This window comes from Salvelinus sp. IW2-2015, linkage group LG4q.2, assembly GCF_002910315.2.
Source record: "Salvelinus sp. IW2-2015 linkage group LG4q.2, ASM291031v2, whole genome shotgun sequence".
In the NCBI taxonomy this organism is placed as follows: domain Eukaryota; kingdom Metazoa; phylum Chordata; class Actinopteri; order Salmoniformes; family Salmonidae; genus Salvelinus; species Salvelinus sp. IW2-2015.
The window spans coordinates 3,937,222-3,958,772 of NC_036843.1; the positions used below are offsets into that span (position 1 = coordinate 3,937,222).

The 21,551-nt window shown below is 42.7% G+C and overlaps 1 protein-coding gene across 3 annotated transcripts in view; it reads left to right on the forward strand.

Moving 5' to 3' along the window:
* The window catches only part of LOC111963150 (rho guanine nucleotide exchange factor 10), an 87,770-nt gene that overhangs the window by 48,689 nt on the left and 17,530 nt on the right, over positions 1–21,551 (forward strand). For all 3 annotated transcript variants that reach the window (XM_023986388.2, XM_023986389.2, XM_070443328.1), the window contains 6 exons: positions 3,030–3,130; positions 3,602–3,723; positions 3,907–3,993; positions 7,647–7,876; positions 8,022–8,179; positions 20,924–21,066. In XM_023986388.2, coding sequence (XP_023842156.1) covers positions 3,030–3,130; positions 3,602–3,723; positions 3,907–3,993; positions 7,647–7,876; positions 8,022–8,179; positions 20,924–21,066 — 841 coding nt within the window. The remainder of the gene's footprint in view (positions 1–3,029; positions 3,131–3,601; positions 3,724–3,906; positions 3,994–7,646; positions 7,877–8,021; positions 8,180–20,923; positions 21,067–21,551) is intronic.

Here is a 21,551-nt window from a genome sequence, read left to right on the forward strand (position 1 = left end):
TCCCCTGACCAGGCCCAGATGGGGTCAGAAAGGATCTAAGCTACCTGCAGCTGTGGTTGCTAATGCCTGCAGTTAATCAGACTGAAGCACAAATTCATTGTGCACGAGTTGACAAATCACGAGGCAATTCAATGTATACATTTTTTGGGGTGGCGTGTATGGGCTTCCATATAAAACAGCTCGTCGCTTGTCGCAACTCCCCATACAGTTGAAGTCGGAAGTTTACTTAGGTTGGAGTCATTAATACTTGTTTTTCAACCACTCCACAGATTTCTTGTTAACAAACTATAGTTTTGGCAAGTCGGTTAGGACATCTACTTTGTGCATGACATGAGTAATTTTTCCAACAATTGTTTACAGACAGATTATTTCACTTATAATTCACTTTATCATAATTCCAGTGGGTCAGACGTTTACATACACTAAGTTGACTGTGCCTTTAAACAGCTTGGAAAATTCCAGAAAATTATGTCATGGCTTTAGAAGCTTCTGATAGGCTAATTGACATAATTTGAGTCAATTGAAGGTGTATCTGTGGGTGTATTTCAAGGTCTACCTTCAAACTCAGTGCCTCTTTGCTTGACATCATGGGAAAATCTAAAGAAATCAGCCAAGACCTCAGGAAAAAGAATTGTAAACCTCCACAAGTCTGGTTCATCCTTGGGAGCAATTTCCAAATGCCTGAAGGTACCACGTTCATCTGTACAAACAATAGTACGCAAGTATAAACCCCATGGGACCACGCAGCCGTCATACCGCTCAGGAAGGTGACGCGTTCTGTCTCCTAGAGATGAATGTGCGAAAAGTGCAAATCAATCCCAGAACAACAGCAAAGGACCGTGTGAAGATTCTGGAGGAAACCGGTACAAAAGTATCTATATCCACAGTAAAACGAGTCTTATATCGACATAACCTGAAATGCCAAAACTGCCATTTAAAAAAAAAGCCAGACTACGATTTGCAACTGCACATTGGGACAAAGATCATACTTTTTGGAGAAATGTCCTCTGGTCTGATGAAACAAAAATAGAACTGTTTGGCCATAATGACCATCGTTATGTTTGGAGGAAAAAGGGGGAGGCTTGCAAGCTGAAGAACACCATCCCAACCGTGAAGCACGGGGGTGGCAGCATCATGTTGTGGGAGGTGCTTTGCTGCAGGAGGGACAGATGCACTTCACAAAATAGATGGCATCATGAGGATGGAAAATTATGTGGATATATTGAAGCAACATCAAGACATCAGTCAGGAAGGGTAAAGCTTGGTCGCAAATGGGTCTTCCAAATGGACAATTACCCCAAGCATACTTCCAAAGTTGTGGCAAAAATGGCTTAAGGACCTCAGTCAAGGTATTGGAGTGGCCATCACAAAGCCCTGACCTCAATCCTATAGAAAATTTGTGGGCAGATCTGCAAAAGCGTGTGTGAGCAAGGAGGCCTGTAAACCTGACTCTGTTATTACACCAGCTCTGTCAGGAGGAATCGGCCAAAATTCACCCAACTTATTGTGGGAAGGCTACCCAAAACGTTTGACCCAAGTTAAACAATTTAAAGGCAATGCTTCCAAATACTCATTGAGTATATGTAGACTTCTGACCCACTGGGAATGTGATGAAAGTAATAAAAGCTTAAATAAATCATTCTCTCTCCTATTATTCTGACATTTCACATTCTTAAAATAAAGTGGTGATCCTAAGACAGGGAATTTTTACTAGGAGTAAATGTCAGGAATTGTGAAACTGAGTTTAAATGTATTTGGGTAAGGTGTATGTAAACTTCCGACTTCAACTGTATATTATACCCACATTTTCAGACGCAATTAGCTTTGACCACATGTAGGACAAATTATTTGATATTTATATATAAAAATGAAGCCTGATGAAGTAATGTTTTAAGTCAGCTAGCCCTACTGTACTTTTATATTTGTATGAGAGGGCTAGTAGGCCTAATTTATCATTTTTATAGGCTAACGTTACTTGATGAAGACAGGCTGTTAGCAACTCTGCTTTTGTCTTGAATCTAAAATGTAATGAGTATAGCCTTCAGACGAGAAAATAAACCCTTTATTTTCTGCACGTCCTTGTGTATTGTTGTGATGTGTGATGTGGTTTGGTTCCATTTTTCAATCGTGCAATATGGTTAAGATGAAAAGTCGCGTGCATAGTTGATGCATGCTGGCTAGTGCCTTAATGGCATATTTTATAGGGATAGTTAAGGTAAATGTCCGTTGCCTAGCGCCAAACCCACATGACGTTTCTTTGTGGATGTGAATTGAAAAGTTAATGTACATATTATGTCAATTGAAATGTCAGTGCGCTGCCTCTCCAACTTTTGTCAATGAGAAAAGCCCCGAATGAGAGCAGGATCACATGTCCTTTCAGCTGTTAGGGTCACACAGATTCCCCTCCCCTGACAGCAAGCCATGACACCCACCAGCTCTGATTTTGTTCTGTAGTTAGAAACGGATAAGATAAGCATTCTGGGAAAATTATTTTGTTGAAATATATAATTTGATCTCTGAGAAATTAAGCAAATTGATTGCGCCCTGATAGGACATTTTAATTTATATAATATTCTATAATTATAGTACCTAAAATCCGATTTGGACCAAACTTTTTTCTAACAATAAGTAAGACATGAGGAATCCAAAGAAGTGCTCAAAAGCGATCCACGGACACCCCACGCCAGCCCCCCCCCCAACAACGAGTATATAGTAACAGTTCTCTATATTTGTCAAGTAATATGGCGCTGCGGCTTAGTGTATTGTATCTTCATCCTATGTAATGTATTAGTCATTAAAGTCATTAAAGTTATGTCCCATCTTACATCCTGATATTACGAGGTTCTGACCACTAGATTGTGCTCTTCCTGCTATTAGGTGATTCTTTAAAAAAAATGAAGTGAATGTCGTGATGCAGAACCGTTAATACACTCCAGGATTCAATCTCTATGCAACAGACTCTATGTAGTGGATACTGTCACTGTCTCAACACTGCTGTCTGTCATTTATCTCCCCCTCCCTCTTGGCAGGTCTGGCAGGCCCACATACTTTTCTGCTGTGTTCAATACCTTCTCTCCAGCCATCAAACAGTCCTGGATCAGTAACCTGCAGATGGCCAAGCTGGCTCTGGGTATGTCTTAGTCTGGCCTCAGTCACAATCACAGACCCAATGCTCTGTCTGTTTGTGTTGGATATTTTGTGTTCCCTATTGCTTCTCCCCACTGCCTCTTGTCACTTTGTAGTTACATAGAGGACTGTAGTGAGTGTATGCAGCGGGACAGCCTCTTTCTGCCTCACTGCCCTTTTCCACTTGTGATTATTTCCAAACCCAAGGTTTAGTTGCATAGCAATGGGTATTTAAAAATCTGTGTTTACCAAGCAAATATCATAAGTTGAAATTCACCTTTATCCAGCCCTGGCTCATTGGACTGTAAAATGGATTGTAAAGTTATAACGTCTGAATCTGGTGTTCAGATTATGGAATTAGGTGTTGTGTAACATATTTGGAAATGTAATATTTCACGGTTTGAATTTAGGATCACTGCTCGACACTGGAGATAGTGTTCCTCTTAGAAATGAAATGACGTGTGTGTGTTAACAGAGGAGGACAATCTGCAGGGCTGGTTCTTTGCGGAGGATGATGGTAACCAGATCAAGAAGCAGAAACATCCTCTCCTGCTCAGGCAGATGCCTGTGGTCATGTCCAAACTACAGGAGTTCAAGGTGGGCATCACCTCCCCCATACCACCACCTCTGTCAGCCATGGGCAGGGTCAATGGCTCCATCTAAAGACGACCTATCCCTTGACCGCGTCAATCATTTGTTACAATGCCATGTAGGAAACTAGTACAATCTACATACACATGTGAAGAGTGGTGTGCGTCTGTATCTCTTTATCTCTGTCAGGTGGAGTGTGCGGTCCATAACCCCGAGCCCCACATCAACATAGGGAGCACAGCAGACACACCTGCACTCGGACACGGCTGTGTGTGGGTGAGTAGGACACCTGGCTTTTTATCATTTGATGGCACTTTACTTGAACCCAATAAGGTCTAAACAACAATTGAAGTCATAGATGTTATAAAAGAGATTGTCAATGGACAGCATGGACATCCATGTATGTACATCATTGCATTACAAATGATGACAACTTGGGTCTGTTGTGCTTTTTTGACTAAAATGGCGCAGGAAGAAATGGCAGCAGTTTTACGGGTGCCCAACCAATTGTGCTATTATGTGGGGGTTTTTCGCGTTATTTGTAACTTATTTTGTACATAATGTTTCTGCAACCGTATCTTACGGCAAAAAAAAGCTTCTGGATATCAGGACAGCGATCACTCACCTCAGATGAAGATTTTTTTTCTTCAACAAGCAGGACGCACAGGACATTCTCCGAAACACCCGACAAGGCCAACATCCCAGTTATTTGCAAGAGGAGGAGACGCAGGTACAGAGGACACAGAGCGGGGTGCCCCGTGAGGATCCGCAGAAGGCGAGTGGGAAAGCTGCCGTTACCGTCAATATTACTTGCTAACGTGCAATCATTGGACAATAAATTAAACGAGGTACGATCACGAATATCCTACCAATGGAACATCAAAAACTGTAATATCCTATGTTTCACAGAGTTGTGGCTGAATGATGACATGGATATTCAGCTAGCGGGATACACGCTGCACCGGCACCGCCTCTGAAGAGGGGGATGACCGCAGCTGCTTTCCAATCTTTGGGAATCTCAGACGACACGAAAGAGAGGTTGAACAGGCAAGACGAGGACAAAGGACGTCTGACTGCTATGCCATCTTGGAATGGAAAAAGTACAATAAGTGCATCGAGGACGTCGTCCCCACAGTGACTGTACGTACATACCCCAACCAGAAGCCATGGATTACAGGCAACATTCGCATTGAGCTAAAGGGTAGAGTTGCCGCTTTCAAGGTGTGGGACTCTAACCCGGAAGCTTATAAGAAATCCTGCTATGCCCTGCGATGAACCATCAAACAGGCAAAGCATCAATACAGGGCTAAGATTGAATCGTACTACACCGGCTCCGACGCTATGTGGCAAGGCTTGCAAACTATTCGACTACAAAGGGAAGCACAGCCAGCCGTGAGCTTCCCAGTGACACAAGTCTACCAGACGAGCTAAATCACTTCTATGTTCGCTTCGAGGCAAGCAACACTGAGGCATGCATGAGAGCATTAGCTCTCCATAGCCAACGTGAGTAAGACCTTTAAACAGGTCAACATTCACAAGCCTGCGGGGCCAGACGGATTACCAGGACGTGTGCTCCGGACATGTGCTGACCAACTGGCAGGAGTCTTCACTGACATTTTCAACATGTCCCTGATTGGGTATTAGACTAACATGTTTCAAGCAGACCACCATAGTCCCTGTGCCCAAGAACACGAAGGCAACCTGCCTAAATGACTACAGACCCGTAGCACTCACGTCCGTAGCCATGAAGTGCTTTGAAAGGCTAGTAATGGCTCACATCATTATCCCAGAAACCCTAGACCCACTCCAATTTGCATACCACCCAAACAGATCCACAGATGATGCAATCTCTATTGCACTCCACACTGCCCTTTCCCACCTGGACAAAAGGAACACCTATGTGAGAATGCTATTCATTGACTACAGCTCAGCGTTCAACACCATAGTACCCTCAAAGCTCATCACTAGCTAATGATCCTGGTACTAAACACCACCTTCTGCAACTGGATCCTGGACTTCCTGACGGGCCGCCCCCAGGTGGTGAGGGTAGGTAGCAACACATCTGCCATTCTGAATCTCAACACTGGAGCCCCCCAGGGGTGCGTGCTCAGTCCACTCCTGTACTCCCTGTTCACCCACGACTGCATGGCCAGGCATGAATCCAACACCATCATTAAGTTTGCTGACGACACAACAGTGGTAGGTCTGATCACCGACATCGACGAGACCGCCTATAGGGAGGAGGTCAGAGACTTGGCCGGGTGGTGCCAGAATAACAACTGCTCCCTCACCGTACCAAAAACCAAGGAGATGATTGTGGACTACAGGAAAAGGAGGACAAAGCTCGCCCCATTCTCATCGACGGGGCTGTAGTGGAGCAGGTTGAGAGCTTCAAGTTCCTTGGTGTCCACATCAAACTAGAATGGTCCAAACACACCAAGACAGTTGTGAAGAGGGCACGACAAAGCCTATTCCCCCTCAGGAAACTAAAAAGATTTGGCATGGGTCTTCAGATCCTCAAAAGGTTCTACAGCTGCAACATCGAGAGCATCCTGACTGGTTTCATCACTGCCTTTTACGGCAATTGCTCGGCCTCTGACCGCAAGGCACTACAGAGGGTAGTGCGTACGGCCCAGTACATCACTGGGGCAAAGCTGCCTGCCATCCAGGACCTCTACACCAGGCAGTGTAGGAGGAAGGCCCTGAAAATTGTCAAAGACCCCAGCCACCCCAGTCATAGACTGTTCTCTCTACTACCGCATGGCAAGCGGTACCGGAGTGCCAAGTCTATGACAAAAAGGCTTCTCAACAGTTTTTACCCCCAAGCGATAAGACTCCTGAACAAGTAATCAAATGGCTACCTGGACTATTTGCATTGTGTGCCCCCCCAAACCCCTCTTTTGTGCTGCTACTCTCTGTTTATCATATATGCATATTCACTTTATCTGTACATTCATGTACATACTACCTCAATTGGCCCGACCAACCATTGCCCCCGCACATTGGCTAACCAGGCCATCTGCATTGTGTCCTGCCACCCACCACCCCCCAACCCCTCTTTTACGCTACTGCTACTCTCTGTTCATCATATATGCATAGTCACTTGAACCATATCTACATGTACATACTACCTCAATCAGCCCAACTAACCGGTGTCTGTATGTAGCCTCACTACTTTTATAGCCTCGCTACTGTTTTTCACTGTCTTTTTACTGTTTTTATTTCTTTACTTACCTATTGTTCACCTAATACCTTTTTTGCACTGTAAGTAAGCATTTCACTGTACCTGTTGTATTCGGCGCACGTGACAAACTTTGATTTGATTTGTAACCAGTGGCAATTATTGCGAGTAGCCATTTTACTCATCAGCTTTTAATCCCTATATAAAAAAAGCTTTCTTCCACTCCCAGTGAGATCGGAATTAAATATTGAACAGAGGCCCTTTCATTCATGAGCTATAACTCTGAACCAGTGGCATATTTAATTTATGTATCAGTTTGAGAGCCTCTTAGCTGTGTGTATTTACTTCAGCGGCAGGGATAACACATCCACAGTTCTGTGACTCCAAATGTACTCCAGTGATGGACTGTTCTCATTACAATGACGGCTCCCACTTTTCCATTGTAAATGACTCACTGTTGGCCTGGATTTGAGAGGGCTGTTCTCTCCCACTCTACGCTCCTATTGGTCAGTCTGCTGTACAACTTTCTGCTGGAGTGGTTTAAAGCATTGTCAATGTTTGTTGTCGTGGTTGTTGTTTTCCTACTTTATCTATTTTATCACAACCCCTGATGAGGTCAGAATTAGAAAGCTCTGTAGAAAGGATTGTGTTTTCTAGCTGGGGCATGGAGTCTTTCCTGGTCAGGTCATGTGGTCATGAAAAACTTGTTTTCCTACTCCTAACTGTTACTACTCCTACCCCTGTTCAGGTGGCGAGCTGCACCAACCAGATGGGTCAGATAGCCATCGTGGCCATGCAGAACTCCAGCCCCAAGGTGACCGAGTGTTTCAATGTGGAGTCTCGGATCCTGTGCATGGCCTATGTACCCATGGAGCAGAGTACCCAGGAGAATAGGATGGGGAACCCCGAAAATAACCTCTCCTTAGTGGGGAAGGCCAGTGACAACCCTACTGTCTGCCTGGGCATGGAGGAGGGCAGGTATGTGATGTCAACAGATTATGTAGTCATAGCCTACTCTGGGTTCTGCTGTCAGCTAAATACATCTACTCATTGAATTGATTGTATTTGATTTAGAAACACAGCTCATGACATCACTTCACAACCTTTCTCTGCCTCTCTGCAGTATCATAGTCTATAAGAGCAGCCAGCAGTCCAAGAAGGTGCGTCTCCAACACTTCTTCATCCTAGACAAGTCCACCGTGACCAGCCTGGTGCACAAGAAGCAGTGTTTATACGCTGGCCTAGTGAGTGGCTCAGTTGCCATCTACTCCAGAGCACAAGGTGAGGCTTGTTCTGAAGGCTGTCTGTCTCTTAACACTAGAACTGCCTTTCAGCCTATAAACACCCGCTAGAGAACGTTGCTGGGTTGCTACCTTTAGCATATGCATCAGATGCATATCAACCCGCAAGGTGCAGCAAACATGAGCACCGATGCTTGATAAATAGTGCATAAACTACACTATACAGTGCCTTTGGAAAGTATTCAGACCCCGTGACGTTTTTCACATTGTATTGTTACGCTACAGCCTTATTCTAAAATGGATTACATTTACATAAAAATCCTCAGCAGTTTACACACAATACCCCATAATGGCAAAGCGAAAACAGGTATTTAGATATATATATCAGAATGGCCTTGCTCAGGGAGGTGACCAAGAACCCAATGGTCACTCTGACAGAGCTCTGGAGTTCCTCTGTGGAGATGGTTGTCCTTCTGGAAGATTCTCCCATCTCTGCAGCACTCCACTAATCAGGCCTTTATGGTAGTGTCCAGACAGAAGCCAGCAAAAGTCAGTAAAAGGCACATGACAGCACGCTTGGAGTTTGGCAAAAGGCACCTAAAGACACTCAGACCATGAGAAACAAGATTCTCTGGTCTGATGAAACCAAGATTGAACTCTTGGTGGTGGTGGCAGCATCATGTTGTGGGGATGTTTTTCAGAGGCAGGGACTGGGAGACTAGTCAGGATCGAGGGAAAGATGAACGGAGCACAATACAAAGAGACCCTTGATGAAAACCTGCTCCAGAGTGCTCAGGACCTCAGACTGGGGCAAAGGTTCACTTTCCAACAGGACAATGACCCATACAGCCAAGACAACGCAGGAGTGGCTTTGGGACAAGTCTCTGAATGTACTTTAGTGGCCCAGCCAGAGCCCGGACTTGAACCTGATCGAACATCTCTGGAGAGACCTGAAAATAGCTGTGCCGCAACGCTCCCCATCCAACCTGATGGAGCTTGAGAGGATCTGCAGAGAAGAATAGGAGAAACTCCCCAAATACAGGTGTGCCAAGTTTGCAGCGTCATACCCAAGAAGGCTTGATGCTGTAATCACTGCCAAAGGTGCTTCAACAAAGTACTGAGTAAAGGGTCTGAATACTTATGTAAATGTGATATAAAATTTGTTTAAAAATTCAGGCAATACACAAACCCGTTGCTGACAGGTGTATACAAATGTGCACACAGCCATACAATCTCCATACACAAACATTGGGAGTAGAATGGCCTTACTGAAGAGCTCAGTGACTTTCAACGTGGCACCGTCATAGGACGCCACCTTTACAAGTCAGTTCCATCAAATTTCTGCCCTGCTAGACCTGCCCTGGTCAACTGTAAGTGCTGTTATTGTGAAGTGGAAACATCTAGGAGGAACAACAGCTCAGCCACAAAGTGGTAAGCCACACAAGCTCACTGAACGGGACAGCCAAGTGCTGAAGCGCATAGCGCATACAAAATTGTCTGTCCTCGGTTGGAACACTCACTACCGCGTTGCAAACTGCCTCTAGAAGCAACGTCAGCATTGTTCGTCGGGAGCTTCATGAAATGGGTTTCCATGACCGAGCAGTCGCACACAAGCCTAAGATCACCATGCCCAATGCCAAGCGTCGGCTGAAGTGGTGTAAAGCTCACTGCCATTGGACTCTGGAGCAGTGAAAACACGTTCTCTGGAGTGATGAATCACACTTCACTATCTGGTAGTCCGACGGACAAATCTGGGTTGGCGGATGCCAGGAGAACGCTAACTGCCCCAATGCATAGGGGCCAACTGTGAAGTTTGGTGGAGGAGGAATAATGATCTGGGGCTGTTTTTCATGGTTCGGGCTAGGCCACTTAGTTCCAGTGAAGGGAAATCTTAACCCTACAGCATACGTTGATGTTCTAGACTATTCTGTGCTTCCAACTTTGTGGCAACAGTTTGGGGAAGGCCCTTTCCTGTTAGTTTCCCTTACAATAAATTGGATTAGTAATAGTTATAATAAGCAGTCCTGTAACAGCTTATTTTTATAAAGTAAAATGTAAAAGAGAAATGCTATCAACACCCAAGGCACATGGTCAAATTATTTGCTGCTGATAAATAGGCAATACACAAACTCCTTACACTATTGTCTTTCTAAATTAAATCAACCTCTTTACCCTCTATCATTCAGTTCAGCCTAATTGAAATTAAATTGTTAAGTAAGGTGCACAAATATCACCCATTCATCCATTTGTCATTCATTCAGTGAGGAGAGACAGACTCATTAGCACCTGGCTGGGTACCAACATCCTACAGCACATTTGACTTGGTGGGTTAAGTTAGGACTAGGTGTGAAAGAAACTGGTAAAAAGGCTTTAAATACTTTTCCCATTGTGATAATTTTACAAATTTGACACATGAGCAGTGTAAAATACAAACAATTAGGAGAAGTCAGGGAAGGAGCAGGACATATCTTTTTTTGGATGCTGCTTTTATTTATTTATTTACAAAATCAAACGTCAGTGGCCGTTGGTGTATGCTGGTTTTTTATTTAACCTCTATTTAACTAGGCAAGTCAGTTAAGAACAAATTCTTATTTACAATGACGGCCTACCACAAGGCCTCTTGCGGGGACGGGGGCCTGGGATTAAAATCAATAAATATAATACAATATAAATATAGGACAAAACACACATCACAACGAGAGAGACAACACAACAGTACATAAAGAGAGACCTAAGACAACAACATAGCATGGTAGCAACACAACATAACAATAACATGGTAGCAACACAACATGGTAGCAGCACAAAACATGGTACAAACATTATTGGGCACAGACAACAGCACAAAGGGCAAGAAGGTAGAGACAACAATACATCACACAAAGCAGCCACAACTGTCAGTAAGATTGTCCATGATTGAGTCTTTGAATGAAGTTTGGCCTAATTTGAAGTAACTTGCACAATTCTATCCATTTGTCATTCATTCAGTGGGTTGGCATCGTTTGCTTGGCTTGATAGAGTCAAGGATATGTTTTGCATTATTCTTAATACCTACTACCACATGTAACATCTTTTAGTTTCCCTTTACATTCGGTTAGTAATGCAGTAGATGGGGATGGGCGGTCATGACATTTTGTCAGCCGGTGATTGTAAAGCAAATAACTGCCGGTTTCACGGTAATTGACCGTTAATTAACATAAATACATTTAGCATCTCCTGGCTTCCACGCATAGCCTACAAGCCACTGATGCAGACCTTTGGAACATCTACATTTTAAAGTCTAAATCCATGTAATATAGCCAACACCAGGTATTCCCAAAAAAGTCCAATGCCCCATATACATTTGGGTGAGTTTTTTTCTCTCTCGTCTGAGTAGCCTCATTTCACTGCCAAAAATAAAATTAAACCATCTAGTGTTCAGCGAAATAACAACACAATGTCGAATACAGGTAGTCTAGTCAAATAATTAACATCCAATCACATTAACCATTACTCTCTTGCGGGAATTCCACTATGTGTAGCCAAACGTATGTAGCCAAACGTAGCTGCTGCTCATTCCGTTTGCTGGGAAATTGTTGAATGTTTTTAAAAAAGGCCCGCATCCATAGAGACACATACCAGCTCTACTGGTAGTACTGCTACTACCAGCAGTACTGCACCTGTTGACAAAACAAGTTCTGCTTCCACGAGCACATCCAATGCTAGCATCAGTAATTCTACATTTGTTGTTAGCCCAGCTAGCATGGACACTGACAGTTGTGAATCTGACAGTTGTGAATCTACCCCCTTACCTGGGAAAGCACCGAACAACAGACAGGGACGTTGGACCATCGAAGGTGCAAATATGATAACTACATTGAGTTGGGGTTCACTTATATTGGGACTAGTGCCTTTCATCAGCCAGTGTGTTATATGTGCAAAAGTACTATCTCACAACTCGATGAAACCTTCACTTTTGCGCAGACATTTAGAAACAAAACATGCCAATTTGAAAAATAAGCCACAGGAGTTTGAGTGAGAATTAAGGCGACTTTCGAGTAGTAAGACATGTAAAAAAGCAACAGATACCATTAATAAGAAGGGGCTAGAAGTGTCTTATATAGTGAGCTACCGAGTGGCTAGAACAGGGAAGCCCCATACTATTGTGGAGGACTTCATTCTTCCTTCTGCAGCGGATATGGCTGGGACAATGCTGGGGGAAAAGGCCCAAAAAAACTATACAGACAATGCYTTCATCAAACAACACTGTTTCACAACGCATCAGTGACATGGCAGGAGGTGTTTTGAAACAATTACTGCTTCGCATACAAGCCAGTGAATTCTATGCGTTACAGCTAGATGAGTCAACAGACGTGGCGGGCCTGGCACAGCTCCTGTCCGTTATGTTTATGGGGGGTCAATTAAGGAAGACATCCTCTTCTGGAAATCAAAACAACAGGAGAGGATATTTTTTAAGTACTGGACAGCTTTGTGACATCAAATGGACTTTGGTCAAGATGTGTTGGTATCTGTACAGATGGCGCAAAAGCCATGACAGGGAGACATAGTGGAGTGGCAATGCGCGTGCAAGCAGTTGCTCCCGATGCCACTTGGGGACACTGCAGCATCCACCGAGAGGCTCTTGCTGCCAAGGGAGTGCCTGACAGCTTGAAAGATGTTTTGGACACTACAATGAAAATGGTATTAATGTTAACTTCTTATGGCTGCAATCCCGTTAACGGGATGATATGACAACAGCCAGTGAAAGTACAGGGCGCCAAATTCAAACAACAGCAATCTCATAATTAAAATTCCTCAAACATACATGTATCTTATACCATTTTAAAGGTAATCTTGTTATTAATCCCACCAAAGTGTCCGATTTCAAATAGGCTTTACAGCGAAAGTACCACAAACGATTGTTAGGTCACCGCAAAATCACAGAAAAACACAGCCAATTTTCCAGCCAAAGACAGGAGTCACAAAATGCAGAAATGGAGATAAAATTAATCACTAACCTTTGATGATCTTCATCAGATGACACTCATAAGACTTCATGTTACACAATAAATATATGTTTTGTTCGATAAAGTTCATATTTCTATCCAAAAACCTCAGTTTACATTGGCGCCATGTTCAGAAATGCCTCCAAAATATCCGGAGAGAGCCACGTCAAATAACATAAATACTCATCATAAACTTTGATGAAAGATACATGTTTTACATAGAATTATAGATACACTTGTTCTTAATTCAACCACTGTGTCAGATTTCAAAAGCTTTACGGCAAAAGCACAATTCAATAATCTGAGAACAGCGTTCAGCCACAAAAGGAAGCCATACAGTTACCCGCCAAATTGTGCAGTCAACAAAACTCATAAAAAGCATTATAAATCTTCACTTACCTTTGCTGATCTTCGTCGGAATGCACTCCCAGGACTCCCACTTCCACAAGAAATGTTTGTTTTGTTCGGTAATGTCCATCATTTATGTCCAAATAGCTATTTTTGTTAGCGTGTTTGGTAAACAAATCCAAAGTCAGGAAGCGCGTTCACTAAAAGCTGACAATGTCAAAAAGTTCCGTAACAGTCAGTAGAAACATGTCAAACGATGTATTGAATCAATCTTTAGAATGTTTTTAACATAAATCTTCAGTAACGTTCCAACCGGAGAATTACATTGACTTCAGATGTGCGATGGAACAGAGCTCCCTCTCATGTGAACTCTCATGTGAACGCGCATGGTCAGGTCATGATAGACCTGACTAATTCCTGTCTCCTTCGGCCCCACTTCACAGTAGAGGCATCAGACAAGGTTCTACAGACTGTTGACATCTAGTGGAAGCCGTAGTAAGTGCAAACTGACCCATATCCCACTGTGTATTCAATAGGGGCTGTGTTGAAAATCTACCAACCTCAGAATTCCCACTTCCTGTTTGGATTTATTTCTCAGGTTTTTGCTTGCCATATGAGTTCTGTTATACTCACAGACATCATTCAAACAGTTTTAGAAACTTCAGAGTGTTTTCTATCCAATACTACTAATAATATGCATATATTAGCAACTGGGACTGAGGAGCAGGCAGTTTACTATGGGCACCTCTGGGCACCTTTCATCCAAGCTACTCAATACTGCCCCTGCAGTCATAAGAAGTTAAAGCAAGGCCCCTGAACTCTAGTGTATTTTCTGCACTTTGCAGTGATATGGGCAGTGACCATGTAACGCTTTTACAACTTCAAAGGGCAAAGTATTGACACATTTGTAAAAAAATAAAAATAATAATAAATAAATAAATTGAGAGACGAGCTTAAAGTTTTCTTTACTGACCATAATTTTCACTTGTCTGACCGCTTGCATGATGACGAGTTTCTCACACGACTGGTCTGAGTGATGTTTTTTCTCGCCTGAATGATCTGAATCTAGGATTACAGGGACTCCGCAACTATATTCAATGTGCGGGACAAAATTGAGGCTGTGATTTAAGAAGTTGGCGCTCTTCTCTGTCTGCATTAACAAGGACAACACGCAGGTCTTTCCATCATTGTATGATTTTTTTTGCGTGCAAATGAACTCAACTTACAAACAATGTAAAATGTGATATAGCGAAGCACCTGAGTGAGTTGGGTGCGCAATTATGCAGGTACTTTCCCGAAACGGATGACACAAACAACTGGATTCGTTATCCCTTTTTTCAATGTGCGGGACAAAATTGAGGCTATGATTTAAGAAGTTGGCGCTCTTCTGTCTGCATTAACAAGGACAACACGCACCCAATACAACCCAACATTGCAGAGTTATGTGCATTCTTTCAAGCAGACCCTTCTCATTAACCTGTGGTGAGTTATTCACAATGTTTGATGAACAAATAAAGTTTTATATGTAAGATGAGCAAAATAAAGTGCTAAATTATTGAGTATTATTTGTGCCCTGCTCCTGTGAGAGCTATTTGTCACAACCCGTCAAGTGGGAAGTGACAAACTCACACTCTTATGTTTAAGAAATGTATGTGTGTGTGTGGCAGGCATAGGCATAACACAAACTCATCATTACACTTGTCTTTCTAAATAAAATCAACCTCTTCACCCTTCTTATCATTCAGTTAGGCCTAATTCAATTGTGAAGTAAGGTGCAAATTATCCATTTGTCATTCAGTGAGGAGAGAGAGATGCATTAGCAGCTGGCTGGGTACCAACGTCCTACAAGTAAAAAGGGTAATTACTTTTAATAATTTCTGTTTGTAATTTCAAAATTCAGAAAAATTAGCAGTGTAAAATACAAACATTTAGGTAAAGTCTTTGAAGGAGCAGAACAGCTTATCTTTTGGGCAGATTTTTTTTATTTACAAAATCAAACGTCAGTGGCCGTTGGCCTATGGCGGTTCTAGTGGTAACGGTTTGTTTTTAAGTTTAATTGAAATAGGTATACTTACAGCCATGGTACTAGCTACATTTAGCTTAACCAAACCTAAAATACAAATTTATTTAAATGAAAAAGTTTTTGTTTTGTTTTAAATCCAGGTAGGTGTTCTGTGTTTATGTAGCTCTGTTGGTAGAGCATGGTGCTGCGCCAGAATAGTGGCTTTGACTCCTTGGACCACCCATACTTAATGTATTTACGCATGACTGCATATTTATATTTCAAATTATGTGCTAGGTCAGATCTGGCCAAGGAGAAAGGTAAGCTGTTGTTGCTACTGTGCATTCAGTCCAACCAAGAAACATGAATAGAGGAACAGATTCAGCCTCTCTTGGAGGAAGACCTGACCTTTTCCCAACTAGACAGTTGAGAGGAAATTGGGTGATGCTGGGTTGCAGACTCATAGAGAAGTTGTTAGGTGTGTGTGTTGACCCAGTCCCTGTGGCATACAGGGTGAATCACCAGTATGAATTAACTCTGCTCCAGGGACCAAGACCTCCCTCTCTCTCTGTGGCTGGCTGGCTGTACTAGGTCTCACAGCGTTCTGTCTCCATGGAGCCTGGCCTGGTTGCCTGGGAGAAGTCGCTAATCTGCTAGCTAGCGCTGACCCCTTTAATATCCTGCAGCGCTAGCACACTGTCAGAGACAAAGTGCTCGCTCTCTCCTCTGCGCTGTCTGTCTCTCTATCTCCCTGTACTTGTGTCTTTGTCTGAATGTATTTTTCTCTCTCATAGTATGAAAACACTTTGCTTGTTGTTGTTGAATGAGTTTAGTGACAGCAACATGAGCACATTAAGACAGGGTGGTGAGACACTACCATTGTCAAGGGCTTGCTATGTTGTTTATCTCAGCCAGACATTAATTACACCATCTGCATCGGCATGACATGCAGCTCGCTGAGTCTTATGACTCAGAACTGTAGTTTAGGGTCTTTTTCCATGACTGAAATGTCTATGTGCCTTGCAGATCTGTCTGTTGGTGTTGGTGCCCACTCTGCATGACACTCGTTCTCTGTGGCCCTGGTTGGCCCCTGACTAGCTGACTAAACTAAAATCCGCTGTATATACACTACTGTTCAAAAGTTTGGGCTCACTTAGAAATGTCCTTGTTTTTGAAAGAAAAGCTCTTTATTTAATTTTTTTTCATTTTTAAAATAACATCAAATTGATCAGAAATACAATGTAGACCTTGTTAATGTTGTAAATGACTATTGTAGTTGGAAACTGTATTTTAATTTTTTTTAAATGTAATATCTACATAGGCATACAGAGATCCATTATCAGCAACCGTCAGTCCTGTGTTCCAATGGCACGTTCTATTAGCTAATCCAAGTTTATTGATCATTAGAAAACCCTTTTGCAATTATGTTAGCACAGCTGAAAACTGTTGTTCTGATTAAAGAAGCAACAAAACTGCTCTTTAGACTAGTTGAGTATCTGGAGCATCAGCATTTGTGGGTTCGATTACAGGCTCAAAAAGACTTTCTGAAACTCGTCAGTCTATTCTTGTTCTGAGAAATTAAGGCTATTCCATGCGAGAAATTGCCAAGAAACTGAAGTTCTCGTACAATACTGTGTACTACTCCCTTCACAGAACAGAGCAAACTGTCTCTAACCAGAATAGAAAGAGTGGGAGGCCCCAGTGCACAACTGAGCAAGAGGACAAGTACATTAGTGTCTAGTTTGAGAAACAGACGCCTCACAAGTCCTCAACTGGCAGCTTCATTAAATAGTACCCGCAGAACACCAGTCTCAACGGTGAAGAGGCGACCTCGGGAGGCTGTCCTTCTAGGCAGAGTTCCTCTGTCAAGTGTCTGTGTTTTGCCCATCTTAATCTTTTATTTTTATTGGCCAGTCTGAGATATGGCTTTCTCTTTGCAACTCTGCACAGATCTGGGGAAGGGTACCAAAACCAAAAGTTTAGTCCACTAGCCTCTGACTTAACCTTTATCTAATTTCCAGCTTTGAGGTTCAGGGATGCTTCAGTCAGCTACTTATTTTGCTCGGTGAACCAAGGTGAAAAGACTACCCTGCCAATCAATAGAAACACTAAATCCAGTCAGCAACTGGGGTTCAGTTGTTCCAGCTGCATTCCCAGATAATATTGTGTTACATATCCAGAGATGGTGAGAAGGAAATGTGGTCAATCCCTGATTCCTATCCAGGTTGAGTAAAGCTGCCTTCCCTCCAACAGGGCACTTTGTGTTGTGTGAGAGGGGGATAGAGGATATACTGGTATCTGCTGGAGGGAAAGTAAGAAGCGAAAGTATTCTCTTGAGCCTCAACCAGCTCAGTAAAGCCTGGAAGGGAATGTTGCAACGCTGAAAGAATGCCCACTTTTGTTCCATCTCTGTTGAACAGAATGTCACTGTTTCCATTTATATTTCTTTCCTATAAACATCAGATGATGGTTCCTTTGTTCTCCATGCAGCAGATGATTGTTCAATTCAATGGACTTGTCAGGGTACTTCGTGAATGTTCCCTTTGCTTTGACTGAATGGAAAAGCTGAGTTGTTGACAGCCCTGTCAAATGTCAGGTGTTCTCCACTGTCCTTTGGCTCCCTCAATGTTTTCACTGAGAGAAGAGATGGAGATACACGGTAGTTATGAATGACAATTTAAAGTGGTTTCCTTTAATTTGCGTACTTGTTTTTCTACATGAGTGACAGTGTCAGCTCAAGCTTGAACTTCAAATGATGAGTCATCCTAGCTTCAGTGGTGAAACTTGTGCATCCGCGTCCTAGCTAAAGCTCTTCCAGTGCTTTGTCACATTGCGTGGGCTCAGACGCTATTAGCATTTATATTAGAGTTCCATTTACATTTTAAAAGGAACTATGGTAGAGAAGGAACCATAAGAAATAAACGCCACCATATAAGTCTAAATATAAAACTCATTTCAGTTATGAAACGAAATCCATTCACACGCATTAAATAACGCTATATGATTAGGTAACAAATACTAATACAGCATATGGCACTGCATTCTAGAGTTGCAATGCTGCAGACTTTTATATATACACTACTGTTCAAAAGTTTGCTGTCACTTACAAATGCCCTTGTTTTTGGCCTTCTAGGCAGAGTTCCTCTGTCCAGTGTCTGTGTTCTTTTGGCCATCTTAATCTTTTATTTTTATTGGAAAGTTTGCAACTCTGTCTAGAAGGCCAGCATCCCGGAGTCGCCTCTTCACTGTTGACGTTGAGACTGGAGTTTTGCGGGTACTATTTAATGAAGCTGCCAGTTGAGGACTTGTGAGGCGTCTGTTTCTCAAACTAGACACTAATGTACTTGTCCTCTTGCTCAGTTGTGCACCAGGGCCTCCCACTTCTCTTTCTATTCTGGTCTAACTGGTTATTCCAGTTTGCGTTGTTCTGTGAAGGGAGTAGTACGTAACGTTGCACGAGATCTTCAGTTTCTTGGCAATTTCTCGCATGGAATAGCCTTCATTTCTCAGAACAATAGACTGACGAGTTTCAGAAGAAAGGTCTTTGTTTCTGGCCATTTTGAGCCTGTAATCGAACCCACAAATGCTGATGCTCCAGATACTCAACTAGTCTAAAGGGCAGTTTTATTGCTTCTTTAATCAGGACAACAGTTTTAAGCTGTGGTAACACAATTGCAGAAGGGTTTTCTAATGATCAATTAGCCTTTTAAAATTATAAACTTGGATTAGCTAACACAACGTGCCATTGGAACACAGGAGTGATGGTTGCTGATAANGATCAATTAGCCTTTTAAAATTATAAACTTGGATTAGCTAACACAACGTGCCATTGGAACACAGGAGTGATGGTTGCTGATAATGGGCCTCTGTATGCCTATGTAGATCTTCCCTAAAATCTTCCGTTTCCAGCTACAATAGTCATTTACAACATTAACAATGTCTACGCTGTATTTCTGATCAATTTGATGTTATTTTAATGGACAAAAAAAATATCTTTCAAAAACAAGGACATTTCTAAGTGACCCCAAACTTGTGTGTGTCACTATCTGTATCGCCAGAGCACCACAGTTTGAATTCCATGTGTTTAGCTGTGCTGTGGCTATGCCCTGCCTGCCTGTGGCTGAGTGATTGTGCGTGATCATGTCACAATGCCGTAGGCACGGCCCTGTCTGAACCCCCAGCCAGCCCCATTCTGCCACTCTAGTTCTTCTTTGGTTATGTGTGTGTGAATGGCTCAGCAGAGACCGCATGCCATTGCCAGCCAGTCAGGGAATAAGGACATGGAATGAAACATCTCAAGCTATATTATGTAATGTGTTGAAGTAGCCTGATATTTCCTTGTACAATTCCTGAATGGGAGTGTCCTCATCAGTGCCAGGTTTTATGTCTTGATCTCTTTGTCCTTTTTATCTTTCAGTATGAGATTTATATCTACTATTGTAACATCACACTCTCTGCGGTCTGATTGGCTGTTCCTAAGAAGGAACATTGACATGATCGAATGTTAGTGTGTAGAAGGGAAAGAACTGGGTCTGTAGACACGCTGTAACAGAGAGGCAGGTTACATAAGACTGGCTGGGATGGAGAATGATGTTTAAACACATGCACAGTTTTAGTCCTGCACACTTCAGCTTGTTGAAATTTCACTCTCAATCCCTCTGTCCTTTATCACACACACACACACACACACACACACACACACACACACACACACACACACACACACACCCCCTGTGGTTATTATAACAATAAACACAAAGCAGTGTTTTTAATCCACCCGAGCCCCTTACTTCCTTAGTAATTACTATACCTCAGTCCCCCCATTCCTCCCTGTATGGCACCTTTCAATAGCTGACTGTGAGTTCCCTTTAAACAAACACAATTGGTAAGGCCTCTGATATTTCCTTTAGTTAGGTGTCTGGAGGAATTTAACTTCTTATTTTACACTACTTTGAAGCTTCTTGAATTTTCTTAAGGATGTAATCCTACAACTCCTGCCTACACTATGTGTTCTCGAGCCGTTGCAGTTGGGTTATAAACTGAGGGAGAAAGATGAATCCTGCAGAGAAATGTTAGCTATATTTGTAATGTAACCAGTGTTGGGTGTTCACAGTGGAGTCCTTGGCTCTGTATAGCAGTAGGCAGACAGCAGTATGTAGGAAGTGTGTGGGTTGGCTCTACAAATGACTAATGCCTCTCGGTACATCTATATTCATTGTGAATCCTGTGAAACCATCAATGGCCTCTCCAGTGTTATTATGCAGATCATAAATGCAGATGACATTAAGTGGGGTTCTCTGTCACTAATGTATGCATAATCTGATTAACCATATCTAACAAATTCATTAATATTCTTGCTTAGTGATATTTGCTCCACTAGTTGTTGGTTCTTCCAGATTTGTAGTGATTTGCCACTGTATTGTAAGTGATGTGTATGCTTGTGTTTCAGATGGCTTGTGGAATCCAGACTCTCCTAAGGTGCTGAAGCTTGGGGTTCTGCCAGTGAAGGCCATGCTAGCTGTGGAGGGCCACGTATGGGCTTCCTCTGGAGGACAAGTCTTCATCATTAGCACTACCACGCACACTGTGGAGGTAACTACACCATCTCTATCTCACTTCCTGTCCCTGCCTCTCTCTCTGTCTCATAACCTTATGTCAGGTACTTGTCTTTCCTATCTCGAATATCTCCTAATCTCACCCTTTCCTTTCTCATAACTCTCATCTGTACCTGACCAAGTCTCCCGTGTCTCTGTGTAGTTCAGGATACTGAGGCTCATGTGTGAGAGAGAGAGAGAGCACAAATTCAATATCCTAGCTGCTTCCCAGGTTAATGAAAAAGGAATGTAGGACACGCTCGTGGTGGTGTAGAGGACACCTTTTATTACAGTTCAACTGCTACAAAGTGGGGTGGTCCAACTTGCAGCTCCAATCTACTATTCAAATATTATATTCCAGGGCCTCAATAAAAAATATATTAAGAGGTCTAATGGCGTTGTACAAATATGAAGGATTTGAAGATGAAAATTGTGATAAACTCTGATTGACCTCTTGATCAGTTCGTTTAACTGAAATGGAAA